The sequence below is a fragment of the Garra rufa genome, chromosome 16 (assembly GCF_049309525.1).
Source record: "Garra rufa chromosome 16, GarRuf1.0, whole genome shotgun sequence".
Taxonomy (NCBI): domain Eukaryota; kingdom Metazoa; phylum Chordata; class Actinopteri; order Cypriniformes; family Cyprinidae; genus Garra; species Garra rufa.
The window spans coordinates 6,563,128-6,579,420 of NC_133376.1; the positions used below are offsets into that span (position 1 = coordinate 6,563,128).

Consider the following 16,293-nt stretch of genomic DNA (forward strand, 5'->3'; position numbering starts at 1 on the left):
TAAGCTGTATGAACATATATTGACTCTGGCTGGCATATGAATCAGCACAGCAAGCAATATTTTGTATTGAATGCAACATTTGAGTGATTCATTGTTTCCTGTAATTGTGGTTGCTGTGTAAACACACTCTTATCTCATAGCATAAATGCTACTTCAAAGCAGCTTCTGTGGCAACTTCACAACAGTCGAGAAGAAGCCCACCTACACACTTTATAATGCAAATATAATGCAAATAACACATTACTTTTCATATGAGGTCAAATGCAATGCAAATAGTTACTTATAATTAGAAATTGTCATTAGAAGTAACAATGTAACATGTTGCTTTTAACATAATGTTCCCTCTGAGGTATTTGTTGTTACTTTTTAACCGACGACAGACACTTGGCTAGTGGACCTTTGTTTTAAACAATATTGAAACTCAGACCAGGACATTGCTATAGTGTGCTGAACTGAGCAAAACTCCCCATACTTTTAAAAAATCTCACCCTGATAAACCTGCCGTTTGTGTTGTAGATTGTGGATTCAGGGATCTCCAAACAAGCGCTGAGCGAGATTGAAGCACGTCACAAAGACATTGTGCGTCTGGAGAGCAGCATAAAGGAGCTGCATGACATGTTTGTGGACATCGCCATGCTAGTGGAGAGCCAGGTACACTCCTTTCTTCATCACGCATCTGATTGTCCATCATTTTCTTCATCTTTCCACACTGTTTTCTGACTTCCCCCTCATTGTCATGCACTTCCTTCTATTTCTCTCTTTCTGTCTCTCTCTCTGACTGTTGTCTGTAGCATCTTTGTCTCTCTACCTCTTTGTTCAAACTCGTTCTGTTGGTTGCTAAGCCGTATGCAGCTGGTCGGACTGATTTCCCATCAGCCCCTTCTCTCACATGTGAGTGCTCTCTAACTGTCCTCTTTGTTCGCATGACCTTTTTATTTCCCTTACTGTCTGTTTTCCTTTCATTCATTTACATTATGTGATCACTTTATACACCCATTACATCTGTGCCTTGTTTAGAAGAAATTAGGGCTGTCAGATCGATTAAATTGTGATTAATCGCATCCAAAATAAAGATTTTTGTTACATACAGTCAAGCCGAAATTATTCATACCCCTGGCAAATTCTCACTTAAAGTTACTTTTATTCAACCAGCGAGTTTTTTTTTTTTTTTTTACCGGAAATGACACTGGCCTCTCTCAATAGATAATAAGACGATGTACAAGAGGCATCATTGTGGAAAAAGCTTTTATTTACATTTGAACAAGAAGTGGCATGTCCAAAATTATTCAAATGCTTTGCAAACTGTCACAGTCTATGGGAAAATCCAAAGTTCTATACCATTCCAAATAGTCCAAGCTGTTCTAAAGCATCCTAATTACCCTGATTCATTGGGAGCAGCTGTTTTAATCAACTCAACAGGTGAAAAACAGAAGCGCTCTGCTGTTGGTTTGTGGACAGTCATGGCTAAGACAAAGGAGCTCACTGAGGACCTGCGGCTGCGCATTGTGGCTTTTCACTGGTCAGGAAAGGGCTATAAGACCATATCTAAATGTTTTGAAGTTCCAGTGGCTACAGTGCATAGTAATATTAAAAAATACAAGATGTTCCACACTGTGAAAAATCTCAGAGGACGTGGTCGGAAGCCAAAGGTGACACCTGTGCTGGCCAGGACGATAATTCCACTGAAGCAGAGCAAGGAGGACACCACTTCTCCAGATAAGGCACACAAAAGCCTGCTTGGCCTTTGCAAATGCTCATTTGGACAAAGAAGAAGATTTCTGGTCTTCTGTTTTATGGTCAGAAGAAACACAATTTTAAGTGTTTGGCCACAATGATGTAGCTTTCATTAGGCATAAAAAAGGAGAAGCCTTCAACCCTAAGAACACCATCCCCACTGTCAAACATGGTGGTGGGAACCTAATGTTTTGGGGGTGTTTTCAGCCGGTGGACCAGGGAACCTAATCACAGTAAATGGCACCATGAAAAAGGAGCAATACATCAAAATTCTCAACAACAACATCAGGCAGTCTGCAGAGAAACTTGGCCTTGGGCACCAGTGGACATTTCAGCATGACAACGACCCAAAACACACAGCAAAAGTGGTGAAGAAATCATTGGAGGGAGTTAAAGATCAGGGTGATGGCAGGGAGACCCTCCAACTTGAAAGAGTTGGAGCTCATCGCTAAAGATGAATGGGCAAAAATACCAGTGGAGACATGCTAAAAGCTGGTCAGCAATTATAGGAAGTGTTTGATTGCTGTAATAGTCAATAAAGGCTTTTCTATTGATTATTGAGAAGGGTGTGAATAATTTTGGACATGACACTTTTTGTTCAAATGTAGATAAAAGATGATTAATAATTTTTCTTGTACGTTGTCTTATTATCTTCTGGGAGACATCTCTGTCATTTCTAATATAAAAAAAAAAAAAAAACTTAAACTTAAAAGTAACTTTAAGCAAAGACTATAGAATCGTTAATTAGTAAAGTCACTACAGCTGCCGTTAGAAGTCCCGGTTGCTATAGAAACAATCGCCACGCTAAGATGTGAGCTCAGTACTGCGCATGCGCATTGGCTGATCTAGCCTGAAAAATAAGCGTTTTTTTTAACGCTATTGGAGCACAAGGAACCATATTTATGGGTCAGTTCTTGTCTGATTTATTTGGTGATTTAAAATATGAAATTTAATCGTAAGCTTTGTAAACAGTTTTGGAGAATTTGATGTTTCCCCATTTAAAGAGATAGGAGCTGCACTTGCATGCCCGAGAGCGGTTTAAAAGATGGCCGCTGAGTGACATAACTTGCCTTAAAGGGTCAGAATTTGCCAGGGATATGAATAATTTCGGGCTCGACTGTACATATAAATGAATGTACACACATATTTACACACAAACTTATTTTGGATGCGATTAATTGCAAATAAATCGGTTTGACAGCCCTATAGAAATAAGTTAGTTGCTCTTTTCCAAAAACCTAGTGACCTGCCCACATAAATGGAATTTAAAATGAACACAATTTAGTAAAAATATGCTTCTTTTTAAGATACCTCGATTTGACCAAAAACAGTAGTAGTATAACAGTAGTATAAAATATTATTACTATTTAAAATGACTTTTGAAGATTGAATAAAAAATGAAGATTAAAAAAATGAAGATTGAAATAGCATCATTAATCCAGTCTTCAGTGTCACGTGTACCTTCAGAAATCAGTCTAATATGCTGATTTCCTGTTTAAGAAACATTATTATCAATGTTGAAAACAGTTGTGCTGCATTATGATCTTTGATAAATATAAAGTGAATACAAGTATACATTTATTATTTTTCAGATCAATAACTTATTAGTTCAATTTCAGCTTGGTTTCTGTCTGTGTTGACTTTAAAGCAACACTAAGTAACTTTTTTTACCTTAAAAAAATGTTTCCGAACTCGTGTCAATGGTTCATCAACTCATAACAAGGTGAAACGGCACTTTCGTATTGCTTTGCGACCCTCTATCGGCCATAACAGCACTATGTAAGTTTGGGTCGTCGAGTCGCGGTTTTTGTAGTTCAAATGAGACTACAAATGCGACTTGCTTTACGCATGCTTCACAAAAGGTTTTCAGACTTTCATAAAGTCATACAACTTACTCTACCTTGTCACTGGACATCGTTATTTCCAAAGCCGGTCCTGGATAGCCTCCAAGCAAATAACGTGCATGTGACGCGACGGTAGGCTAAATTATTTACGACAGCGGTAATGGACAATGAGGGAAAAGTTACTCAGTGTTGCTTTAAGCAGTGAGGCAGTTCACTAGGTGTTGGATCAGAGGAAATTCAACACTAAAGAGCTGTAATAAATTATTGACCAATGCACCAATATTTTTGCTTGTTAACTGCTTGCTATGGAGAAAAACTGAAAGGTAAGTTTTGGTATTTCTCTAATAAATTAATTTTATTCAAGTGCCTGTTCTACTGAGCATCAACACTAAATAAGGCAGACCAGGGCTAGTTCTCACACATTTTATTCCAGTGAATCAGGGTGGGTTTGGATTTAAAAGCCAATTTCTTTAGAGAAAAAAAAGTTCTTCAATGACTGCTTAAAATGAGAGTTCATCCGAAAATAAACATTTTGTCATTTACTCACTCTCAAGTTGTTCCAAACCTGTATAACTTTTTTCTGCTGAACATGAAAGAAGTTTCTTCATTCACTTCCATGGTATTTTTTTTCTTACTATGGATGCCAATGGTACGTCGGCGTTTTAGTGCTATGTTTAAAAATTAAGATTAAAGTCCAAATTTTTTCTAAAATAAATTCGGAATGTCTTTATTCTCAAAACATTCTGACTTTATTCTCGAAACATTCCAACTTTATTCTCAAAAAATTTCAACTTTATTCTCAAAACATTCCAACTTTATTCTCAAAACATCCCGACTTTATTCTTGAAACATTCCAACTTTATTCTCGAAACATTTCAACTTATTCTCAAAACATTCTGACTTTATTCTCGAAATATTTCGACTTTAATTCCCGTAATATTTTGGCGTTTTTCAAAATTTAAACTTTATTCTCAAAACATTCCATCTTTATTCTCAAAACATTCCAAATTTATTCTCGAAATATTCCGACGTTATTCTCGAAAACATTCCGAGTTTATTCTCAAAAACATTCCGACTTTATTCTCGAAACATTCCCACTTTATTCTTGAAACATTTCAACATTATTCTTAAAACATTTCGACTTTATTCTTGAAAACATTCCAACTTTATTCTCGAAACATTCCAACTTTATTCTCGAAACATTCCGACTTTATTTACAAAACATTTTAACTTTATTCTCAAAACATTCCGACTTTATTCTCGAAAAATTCCAACTTTATTCTCGAAACATTCCGACTTTATTTACAAAACATTTCAACTTTATTCTCAAAACATTCCGACTTTATTCTCGAAAAATTCCAACTTTATTCTCGAAACATTCTGACTTTATTTACAAAAAATTTTATCTTTATTCTCAAAACATTTCAACTTATTCTCAAAACATTCTGACTTTATTCTTGAAATATTTCGACTTTAATTCCCGTAATATTTTGACGTTTTTCAAAATTTCAACTTTATTCTCAAAACATTCCATCTTTATTCTCAAAACATTCCAAATTTATTCTCGAAACATTCTGACGTTATTCTCGAAAACATTCCGAGTTTATTCTCAAAAACATTCCGACTTTATTCTCGAAAACATTTCGACTTTATTCTCGAAACATTCCATCTTTATTCTCAAAACATTCCAAATTTATTCTCGAAATATTCCGACTTTATTCTCGAAAACATTCCGAGTTTATTCTCAAAAACATTCCGACTTTATTCTCGAAACATTTAGATTTTATTCTCGAAACATTCCGACTTTATTCTCGAAACATTCCGACTTTATTCTCGAAACATTCCGACTTTATTCTCGGAACATTTTTACTTTATTCTCGAAACATTTTGACTTTATTCTCGAAACATTACATTATTCTCGAAACATTCCAACTTTATTCTCGAAACATTCCAACTTTATTCTCGAAACATTTTGACTTTATTCTCGAAAAATTCTGACTTTATTCTTGAAACATTCCGACTTTATTCACGAAACATTCCGACTTAATTCCTGTATTATTTCAATGTTTTTCAAAATTTTAACTTTATTCTCAAAATATTTTTACTTTGTTCTTGCAGTATTTCGACTTTGTTCTCGTAAAATTTTTTAACTTTATTCTAGAAATATTTCAGCTTTATTTTTGCAATATTTTTATTCTCGAAATACTTTATTCTCAAAATTTTGAGATGTTTCGCTTTTATTCTCATAATATTTTGACTTTATTTTTGAAATTTTGACTTTATTCTTGCAATATTTCTACTTTATTCTCACAGTATTGCGACTTTATTCTCATAATTTCAATTTATTCTCGTAATTTCGACTTTATTCTTGAAATTTCAACTTTATTCTCGACTTTATGTTTCAACTTTAATCTTTTAATCTTTAAATTAATGTGGCACTAAAACGTCGCCATACAATGGGGACCATTAACAGTTTGGCTACAAACATTCTTATTAAAAAAAACAAAGGTTTTAAACCACTTGAAGTTGAACAAATGATGACAAATTTTTTTTTCATTCTGGGATGGCCTATCACATGAACTTCAATTTTAGAATAACTTCCATGTGTGACAACTAGCCCTGGCCTCTCCATCTGTGTGTGCATGAATCTGCATGCACCTGGATACATATGTATTTTTATAGAGATAAAGACACTGTGTATGTGTTTTCATTGTTTGTTTGTTTTTCTAATATTTCAGGGCAACATGGTTGATAACATTGAGGTGAATGTAGGTAAAGCAGTCGATCACGTTGAAGCGGCAAAAGTTGAAACCAAGAAAGCAGTCAGGTATCAGAGTAAAGCCCGGAAGGTACGACCCTCACTATAACTGTCAATATGGCTTCTGCCGTTTCTTTTCTTTTCTGTTTTTTTCCCCCTACCTCTCTCTCTCTCGCTCCTTTCTTTTTCCTGCTTTCTTCTTCACCCAAAATACCACTATAGGGTGGTATGATTGACAGAATCGAGAGCAACATGGACCAGTCAGTGGGTTTTGTGGAGCGGGCGGTTGCTGACACTAAAAAAGCCGCTAAATATCAGCAGGAGGCTCGACGTGTGAGTTCATGTTGAATATCAAGCCCCACCCTTTCAATCCCACCCTGCCTCACCTTACTGTGTTTGAACCCGCTGACGTCACACAGTCACACGCACACACAAACCCAGTGATTATTACTAATCCTGATACGCCCTGAAACTTCCTATTATAGGATTTCAGTGTATTTCAGGTAATGAAAAAACAATGTTAGGCCAGACGTGTTCACATTTCAAAATTAGCAACAAAACTTATGACACATTACAAACATAGCTGAGAAGGACACATTTTAACCAAGCCAGACTCTTTTGGTGTGAGCTAGAACATTCGTTGCTTTATCTGTCACTACCATTTATTTTGCCACTTTTATTTATATAGATAAAATCACAGTGAAAGCACAGTGTGCGCATGTGTATCTAAAACGCCACCTCTGAAACTACTTCTCTTTATTGGCATTGTTCAGGTACAAGATTTTCATATTAAAATGGAAGGAACACTCCACCCAAAAATGGAAACTGTCATCATTCACTCATCCTTTTGTCGTTACAAACCTGTAGGACTTCCTTTCTTCTGGGGAACACAGTATAATATGTTTTGAGGAATGTTGGGAAGCGAACAGAACTGGATCCCTTTGACTTCCATTGTATGGGCAAAATTACAATTCTATTAAAAAAATCTTTTAAGAAGGATAAACAAAGAAAGTTAATGATGACAGAAAATCCATTTTTTTTGGTGACCTGTGTCACATTAAGAAAGTAATTTGGGTTGCAAATGATGTAAATGATGAGCATGCCATGGTGAAGAACAAGCTTTCTTTCTTTCTTTCTTTCTTTCTTTCTTTCTTTCTTTCTTTCTTTCTTTCTTTCTTTCTTTTTTTCTTTCTTTCTTTCTTTCTTTCTTTCTTTCTTTCTTTCTCTGTGGCTCTTTTTGACTGTAAATGTTTATTATTAAATATTTTTTGGACTATTCAACACTCAGAAAAAGCTACCTTTGTACCTTATTTACCCCTAAAGATACTTATAAGTACTTTAAAGGTACATAATAGTAGGACTGCACAATTAATCAAATTTCTGTTTGTGATTACAATTATGGATGCCACAATTACATCATTGTTAAAAAAAATAATCCACGTCCATTATTGTGCATGCTTAAGATGTTTGTGTGTTTTTTCTTTCTTCTGTAATGTTAAACGTTTTAGTATAACATTATAATACCATGCATATTTTGACTTTTTTTATTTAAAGAAGAAACTAAACCAATGTATAGTTAAAATATGAGGCTTGATGCTATAGAAAAGCAATACAAGTTTTTAAGGAAGAGTGTTTTTCAGTGTTTTCATGTAAAAAGATGGCATGCAGTTGCTTCAAACTGTATTATAAAGCTATTCAAAACATTCAGCATGATTGTGATGATCATAATTAATAGTTGCAATTACAATTTTAGGGTAATAATCGACAATGATGATTTTTGTCATAAACGTGCAGTCCTAGCATATATACTAGCAGTCAAAAGTTTTTGAACAGTAAGATTTTTATATCAGAAATGTTTTTAAAAACAGTAATGTTTTTTTTTTTTTTTTTTAAAGAAGTCTCTTCTGCTCACCAGGCCTGCATTTATTTGAGCCAACGTACAGCAAAACAGTAAAATTTTGAAATAGTTGTACCATTTGAAATAACCACTATCTATTTAAATATATTTAAAAATGTAGTTTAATTCCTGTGATTAAAGCTACATTTTCAGCATCATTACTCCAGTCTTCAGTGTCACATGATCCTTCAGAAATCATTCTGATATGCTGGTTTGCTGTCAAAGAAATATTTATTATTATTATTATTATCAATATTTTAAACACATTTTCAAGATTTTTTGATGAATAGAAATATCCAAAGATCAGTATTTATCTCAAATAAAAAGCTTTGCCTTTTGGTTACAAAAGGTTTCTATTTCAGCTAAATGCTGTTCTTCTGAACTTTCTATTCATCAAAGAAACCTGAAAAAAAAATCTACTTTTCGAGCAGCAAATCATCATTTTACAATGAATTCTGAAGGATCATGTGACACTGAAGACCAGTGTTGGGGAAAGGGTTATTTTTAAAAGTAATGCATTACAATATTGAGTTAGTCTAAATCTGGGCAGGGCTTGCTTGTTTGTTTTTGATATAAAAAGTTCTATTTTTGGCAAATGTAAAAGCCTTTTTACATCAAAAGTCTCAGGCTTAGAGAAAAGTAAATTCACGTCTGTATAGTAGACCACAGAAAAAAAAGTCAACTCTTCAGCAATAAAAAAAAGCAAAGCAAATGTTAGATTATCTTGAGTAATTTTTGCTTATTAGTATGAATGAATTGGATCATCGACGGTCGGCAGCAAAGACATCGGTTAATAAAATGTGATTAAAAATATAAAGGATATTTGTATTAATTAACATATTTAATTATTGCAGGTTTGCGTTGAATTTTAGTTATTATTCATTTTGAGGAATACTGAACCTGTTTTAGTGAGTGAGATTTGTTTTTGCAGGTTCACATCTATTATAGAACTAAAGTTACATCTTACTCACAATTTCTCTCAACATGGGGACAGGAGAGCTTTTAATCAATAAATTGGGGGGAAAAGTAACTCAGGTATTTTCTTGTCAATTAAAAAGTAATGCGTTACTTTACTAGTTACTTGGAAAAAGTAATATTATTACATAACTTGCATTACTTGTAATGTGTTACCCCCAACACTGCTGAAGACTGGAGTAATGATGCTAAAAATTCAGCTTTGAAATCACAGGAATAAATTACATTTCAAAATCTATTCAAATAGAAAGCCGTTATTTTAAATAGTACAAATATTTGTAAATTTGACTGTTTTTGCTGTACTCTGGATCAAATAAATGCAGGCTTGGTGAGCAGAACAGACCTCTTAAAAAACTTACTGTTCAAAAACTTTTGACAAAATTGTACCTTAATGGTATATTTGCAGTTTTCATATAAAGTACTCAGTCACCGCTTTTGTACAATTCATTCTGAGGCTGAATTAGACATATCAAAGATCATGTATTGGACCAGATTAGATGTTGCATCTTTCTATACAATTGAGATATTTACTTGTTGCTGAAATGTTAAAACAGTTGCTAACATTTGTGTTTATATGTGTGTTTCTCCACAGAAAACAATCATTATAGTGTCTGTGGTTTTGGTGGTTTTGGCAATTATTGCTTTGATAGTGGGTTTATCTGTAGGTCTGAGATAAAGTCTATACGGTGAGTAAATTTCAGAGGAACGTGTGTATGCTTTGGGAACTGGGAATGGGTTGGGTGTTTGTGGAGCTGTTGACTGGAGTTTTAGTTGATCTTCTCTAGTCTTCCTTGTGGATGTACTGTTAATAAGCATGCTTTATTGGGGCTTTGGGATCTCCTGGGCATCCTTTGGTTTAGTTGTTTGGTTGTGGAGTTCATTTGCATGTTCTGTTATGCTGGTGAAGGGTTGATGACATTAGATGTTTACTGTTGGATTAATAGATCATGTTTTGTTTTGTCTCTTGTAGAAGATGATCATTGTGGGTGTGATTGTTGTTGTGGTGCTCATCATCATCATCCTCATCAGCATCCTCACAAAGGTTCTAGGATAACCTCTGTGGCTGCTCACGAACTCTCCATTATTAGATGATCATTTCCTCCACTCCTTTTCCTCCTCCCTGTTTTTCCTTGGAAGACAAATGCTCCGCCCCCTGCACCTGTGGCCCCTCCCTTCTTCAGCACAAACCAAAGGGAATCTGCTTTGCTGGAACCCGAGTGATGGTCAAGGAAACAGATTGTTTTTTTTTTTTATAAGGACTTGATGGGAAATGTTTAAGGAACTTCGACTACATGCCAGGAATGGCCTTTTGAAGGAAGCACATTTTAAATCCATGAGCACAAAATAAGGGATTTTTATGACTTATGACAAGGGAAGGAAATTTCTATTTCATGCCTTAATTTTTTTATTGTATTGTGTGTTCATAAGACACATCAATGGCTATGTCTCCTGGATGAGCTACTGAAAAATCCATGATCAAAAGGGCTCAGAGACTCACATATGATTTCACCGTCTATTTTGGATCCCTGTGAAATGAACACAATAAGCTAAGCATTGATGGGTCGACCTAAACGGAAGAAACCCACATGTGTAAACTTTTAATGTGATGAACGTCTGTATGGGAATTAACCCAAGGAATAAATTACATTATATGTTTTCTAAGTATTTTGTTAATATTTGAGAAACGAATGGATGGATTCGTAGAGATCATTGTCAGAAAACTGTCATATGTTTATAAATAATATATAAATTAATATTTAGCATTTAACAAATATGGGTTTCAAATTTATACAGTTGAGGTCAAAAGTTTACTTACACCTTGTAGAATCTACAAAATGTTAATTACTTTACCAAAATAAGATATTTCACATAAAATACATTTATATATAGTCGTTGAATTTATAAAAATTACCCCATTCAAAAGTTTACTTAAAGGACAACTATTGCCAAAATGCAACCTGGGCAGTTTTTTTTACTGTAAACGAGACAAACTTATATCTAAAAGCATAATTACGACAAACGAGCCGTTTTTGAGATTGATCGTGATTTAGTTTTGTGGTCAGTGGCCGGTGAATGGGAGTACTAGGGGCATAACTTTGAGCGCATCAAATCTATATTTTTACAACACTAAGAAGGCTCGACACACCATGAATCTTTGCTCGAAGTATCGCCTGGGTCTCTACACATGAACTCCAGCATTGAGAACATTGTTTGTGTACACAGAGTTTACTAAAAAGAAAGGTTTTGAACAACTCACTTTCACTGTTTGAGTTTCCGCTCACAGCCGTCTTGCCAGTCAAGAAGTGTCCATCTCCGAATGCGAGGATGGATAGCTCCTAAAGCATGTTTCCATATAAATGCACGGCTAATTCGTTGTTTTGTCGCAAATGAAAAACAATATTAACCTTCTAGTTGTTAAAAAGAGCCTCATATAAGCCTAATATTTCGTCCAATGGAGTCCATTCTTTCACATTCGGAGATCGACACTTCTTGACTGCCATTGACAACAAAACGAAATCACGGTCAATCTCAAAAACGGCTCGTTTGTCGTAATTATGCTTTTAGATATAAGTTTGTCTCGTTTACAGTAAAAAAAACAGCCCAGGTTGCATTTTGGCAATAGTTATCCTTTAATACTGTGGTCTTACCTTATCCACAGCTGTCTGTGTGTTTTGATAGCTGTTCATGAGTCCCTTTGTTTGTCCTGAAAAGTTAAACCGCCTGCTGTTCTTCAGAAAAATCCTCCAGGTCCCACAACTTCTTTGGTTTTTCAGCATTTTCTTGGATTTGAACTCTTTCCAACAATGACTGTATGATTTTGAGATCCATCTTTTCACACTGAGCACAACTGAGGGACTCATATGCAACTATTACAGAAGGTTAAAACGCTCACTGATGCTTAGGAAGGAAAAAAGATGCTTTATAAAGCTCTGGGGTTGAAAACTTTTGAATTTGATTATCAGGGTAAGTGTAACTTATTTTGTCTTCTGGATATCTTCTGTAGGTTCTGTACTACATAATAAAAATATGATATTAAGCCAAAATAAGAAAAACTGTACATGTCCTCATAACATTCAAAAGTTTTCACCCCCTATCTTATAGGTTTTCCTTCTGGAGCATCAGTGAGTGTTTGAACCTTCTGTAATAGTTGCATATGAGTGCCTCAGTTGTCCTCAGTGTGAAAAGATGGATCCCAAAACCATACAGTCATTGTTGAAAAGTGTTCAAATACACACAAATGCTGAAAAACCAAAGATTTTGTGGGACCTGTAGGATTTTTCTGAAGAACAGCAGACAGTTTAACTGTTCAGGACAAACAAGGGGCTCACTGTCATCAAAAACTATCACTAAACAAAAAAACAGGGTAATTTTTTATAAATTCAACAATTATTTTCTCTTGTAAACTGTATGTAAATGTCTTTTATGTGAAATATCTTATTCAGGTCAGTACTAAATAAAAAATAGCATGCATTTTGTATGATCCCTCTTATTTTGTTAAAATAATTAACATTTTGAAGATTTTGCAAGGTGTATGTTAACTTTTGACCTCAACTGTATGTGAGTAGGGGTTCAATAGTAATACTATTACGCAAACTATTATTCCAATTCATGTGGTTATAGACCTGCAAAAAACTAATTTACTTTTAAAAACGTAAAAACCAAACCTAAAGTGCTAAATTATATTAAACTCATCACAGTAATTTTAGAATTTATGTGCTTACTGTATCACTTAGCTTCATTGTGCCTTGTAACAAATTATTAGAAATGAAACAAATATATGATTTTGTAAATCCTGTTTTATGATTGAATGTTACAGGGTTGAAGATCTGTGCAAAAAATATTTAACAGCGGCTTTATCTAGCAAATATCATTGCACCACAGCACTTTCTGAGTATACTGGTGCTTCATGCGCCAATAACGATTTTTGTGCCAAGAAGGGATTTTTTTCTGTCAAAGAATGGATCACTATGATTTTTAACCATGAATTATGAAGAAGATTTATGAACTCAGTTCTCATTACATTTCCTTGTTAGATTTTCAGAAAGAGTTCTCTAGATCTTTTAATTTAGGATTGTTTTATACAAATGTATTTTGAATGTTTAAAAGAGGGGGAATGTTAGTTTAACAGTGTTGAAATAGTGCAATGCAGGGACATTCAGCATTTTCTAACAAAAGTACATTGTGAAAGAATATGGGTTGCATGGCCATGCTTTCAAAGGCCACAAACGTTGAACCAGAAGTTGTTAAATGAGATGGTCTTGCCTAGAAAATTGCATGCTTCCCAATTTGTCTGAGTGTGTTTACCTTGGTCCATTTATGTACATAATAAAAAGTATAAACTATTTATAAAATCGCATCTTAGAAAGATATGTCAATATTTAAACCAAGGTTTTTTCCACCATTTAACATCAGATATTGGATTAAGTTTAAAGTGTAATCTGGCATTTTCTCTTTCAAAAAAACGAAAAAGTAAATCTTGTCATCGTCAGTGCACAATGAATCATGGGATAGTCTGGGCCATATTACAAATATCATTATTTGTATCCTTCATTGACTGGAAAACAAGGATTGCATTTTGAGGTAGCATTCGAAGGACACCTAGGATGAATTGAGACAGTTTGTATACTCATTTTCTTCTGTAATGTATTCTCAATAATTTAATATGCTATATTGATGTCATGTGATATATTAGTATCCGTACTCAGCAATATTTCACACACGGAAGCTGTTTGGTGTCTTTTAATGACAGTAAGCTTGTTATATTGTTGACAGTATAAGCATTCATACTTTGTTTGGCCTTGAACTCTCCTATACTGACGGACACAGGAAGTTAAAAGGCCTCAGTCACCTGTCTCATGCTGGCTGGGCAGGTTTAGGCTTAAATGAAACAGTGAGCTGATTTCAGCAGGTTTGTGATCTGTACGTATTTTCTTCACACAAAAAGCAGAATCATGTTATTAGGAAGCACAGAAGAACTTCTTGTTTGGTTTGTATTATGAATGCGCTCTACACCTGATGGTAAGTGAGTGCTCGCTTTCTAACACATAAACACAGGCCTACAAACACACAGACTTTAAACCTGAACCTTTCCTGTGTTTTATTCTCCCTTTTGTCAATGTAAAAGAATTGTCTATGATTTCTTTCCCTTGTGCTTTTTCTAACTTTCTTCTGTTCTCTATTTGTGTTTTTGCTTCTCATACATATTTATCTTTCTCTCTGCAGAAGAAAATGATGATCATGCTTTGCTGTGTGATTCTGGGGATTGTTGTCTTTTCTTACCTTTACAGCTTCTTTTCTTAATGGTAAGCATTCATGGTAAATATAAGGATCATTACAGTCTGTTTTTTTTAACAATTCTAGTATATCTTCTCAAGGGACAATACTATAGAAATGAAACTTAGATATATTTTAGAGTAGTCAATGTGCAGCTTGTATAGCAGTATAGTATCGATTTACTGTAGGCCATTCTACAGAATTGCTGTATACTGCTGTCCCACAACCAAAAAACACTTTTAAAAAGCATTTAATGGTTGTATCAGCGATTTCTAGGCTGAAAAACAAAGTGTCAATTTCAGCTGACCTTTCTTCACGATCCGCTCGCTGCCTGCCCCATAAATTGTCTGTGAAAAAACCGCGTCTCTCTGGTCAGCCTAGGGTCCGAGATATGCCAAAAAAACAATCGGTGCTACCAACCTTTCCACAGAAAAACAAACAGTGTTCCAACCAATCAGCGTCAGGGGTTTGGTGTTGTGGACTTTCCTACTGGTGCAGGGATGTGAGGGAGGCGGAGCGAAAGTCCACAACACCAAACCCCTGACGCTGATTGGTTGGAACAATGTTTGTTTATGTGTGGAAAGGTTGGTAGTGCCGATTGTTTTTTTGGCATATCTCGGACCCTAGGCTGACCAGAGAGACGCGTTTTTTTCACAGACAATTTATGGGGCAGGCAGCGAGCGGATAGTGAAGAAAGGTCAGCTGAAATTGACACTTTATGTTTTAGGCTAGAAATCGCTGATACAACCTTTAAGTATTCAAATATAAGATGTTTACTGAATCCTTGTATTGTCTATTGAAACCCACAATATTATTTAAAATATCAGTAAGCTTAATATATATATTAAATCATCAATTAGTGGGTACTTGCAATTAGAAGGTGTCTGTCCTGATCCCTAACCCCTATATTTCAACTTATGAAAATGATTTTAAAATAAGTTTTGCATTTTATTCAATTGTTATTTTTAATAATATCTTTTAGATTTTTTGAAGTTCACTTTTTTAAAAAATGTAAAAGATTTTTTTTTAATATCTTCACTTTCAGAACAAGAATTTACTGATAATGTACTCACCCCCTTGTCAACCAAGATGTTCATGTCTTTCTTTCTTCAGTCGTAAAGAAATGGTGTTTTTTAGGAAAACATTTCAGGATTTCTCTTCATTTAATTGACTTCTATGGTGCCCCTGAGTTTGAACTTCCAAAATGCAGCTTCAAAGGGCTCTAAACCATTACAGCCGAGGAAGAACGGTCTTATTTAGCAAAACAATCGGTTATTTTCTAAAATCATTTACAACTTAAATACTTTTTAAACTCAAACGCTCATCTTGCCGAGCTAGACAAGACGAGCATTTGAGGTTAAAAAGTATATAAATTGGATTTTTTAAAAAGAAAATAACCCATCATTTTGCTAGATAAGACCCTTTTTTCCTTGACTGTAATGGTTCAGAGCCCTTTGAAGCTGCATTTTAGAAGTTCAAACTCAGGGGCACCATAGAAGTCCATTATATGAAGAGAAATCCTGAAATGTTTTCCTCAAAAACATTATTTCTTTACGACTGAAGAAAGAAAGACATGAACATCTTGGATGACAAGGGGGTGAGTACATTATCTGTAAATTTTTGTTCTGAAAGTGAACTACTCCTTTAATTGCTTAAATCCTTTAAACAGCACCATGAAAAATAAGCAATACGTCAAAATTCTCAACAACAACATCAGGCAGTCTGCAGAGACTTGGCCTTGGGCACCAGTGGACATTTCAGCACGACAACGACCCAAAACACACAGCAAAAGTGGTGAAGAAATGGTTAGC

General features: G+C 34.7%; 1 protein-coding gene across 5 annotated transcripts in view; it reads left to right on the forward strand.

Annotated features, from left to right (window-relative positions):
• The window catches only part of stx3b (syntaxin 3b), a 39,272-nt gene that overhangs the window by 19,430 nt on the left and 3,549 nt on the right, over positions 1 to 16,293 (forward strand). Inside the window, exons 8-11 of one of the 5 annotated variants that reach the window (XR_012339602.1) lie at positions 517 to 651; positions 792 to 891; positions 6,559 to 6,669; positions 14,432 to 14,469. Coding sequence is in view for 4 of the 5 variants with exons in the window: in XM_073820127.1 (XP_073676228.1) it covers positions 517 to 651; positions 6,317 to 6,427; positions 6,559 to 6,669; positions 14,432 to 14,509 (435 nt within the window). In the remaining variant the exon portion in view is untranslated. Of the gene's footprint in view, positions 1 to 516; positions 652 to 791; positions 892 to 6,316; positions 6,428 to 6,558; positions 6,670 to 9,800; positions 9,895 to 10,178; positions 10,871 to 14,431; positions 14,512 to 16,293 lie in introns of those variants that run through there. The other 4 variants (XM_073820127.1, XM_073820124.1, XM_073820126.1 and 1 more) reach the window with 4 other exon arrangements.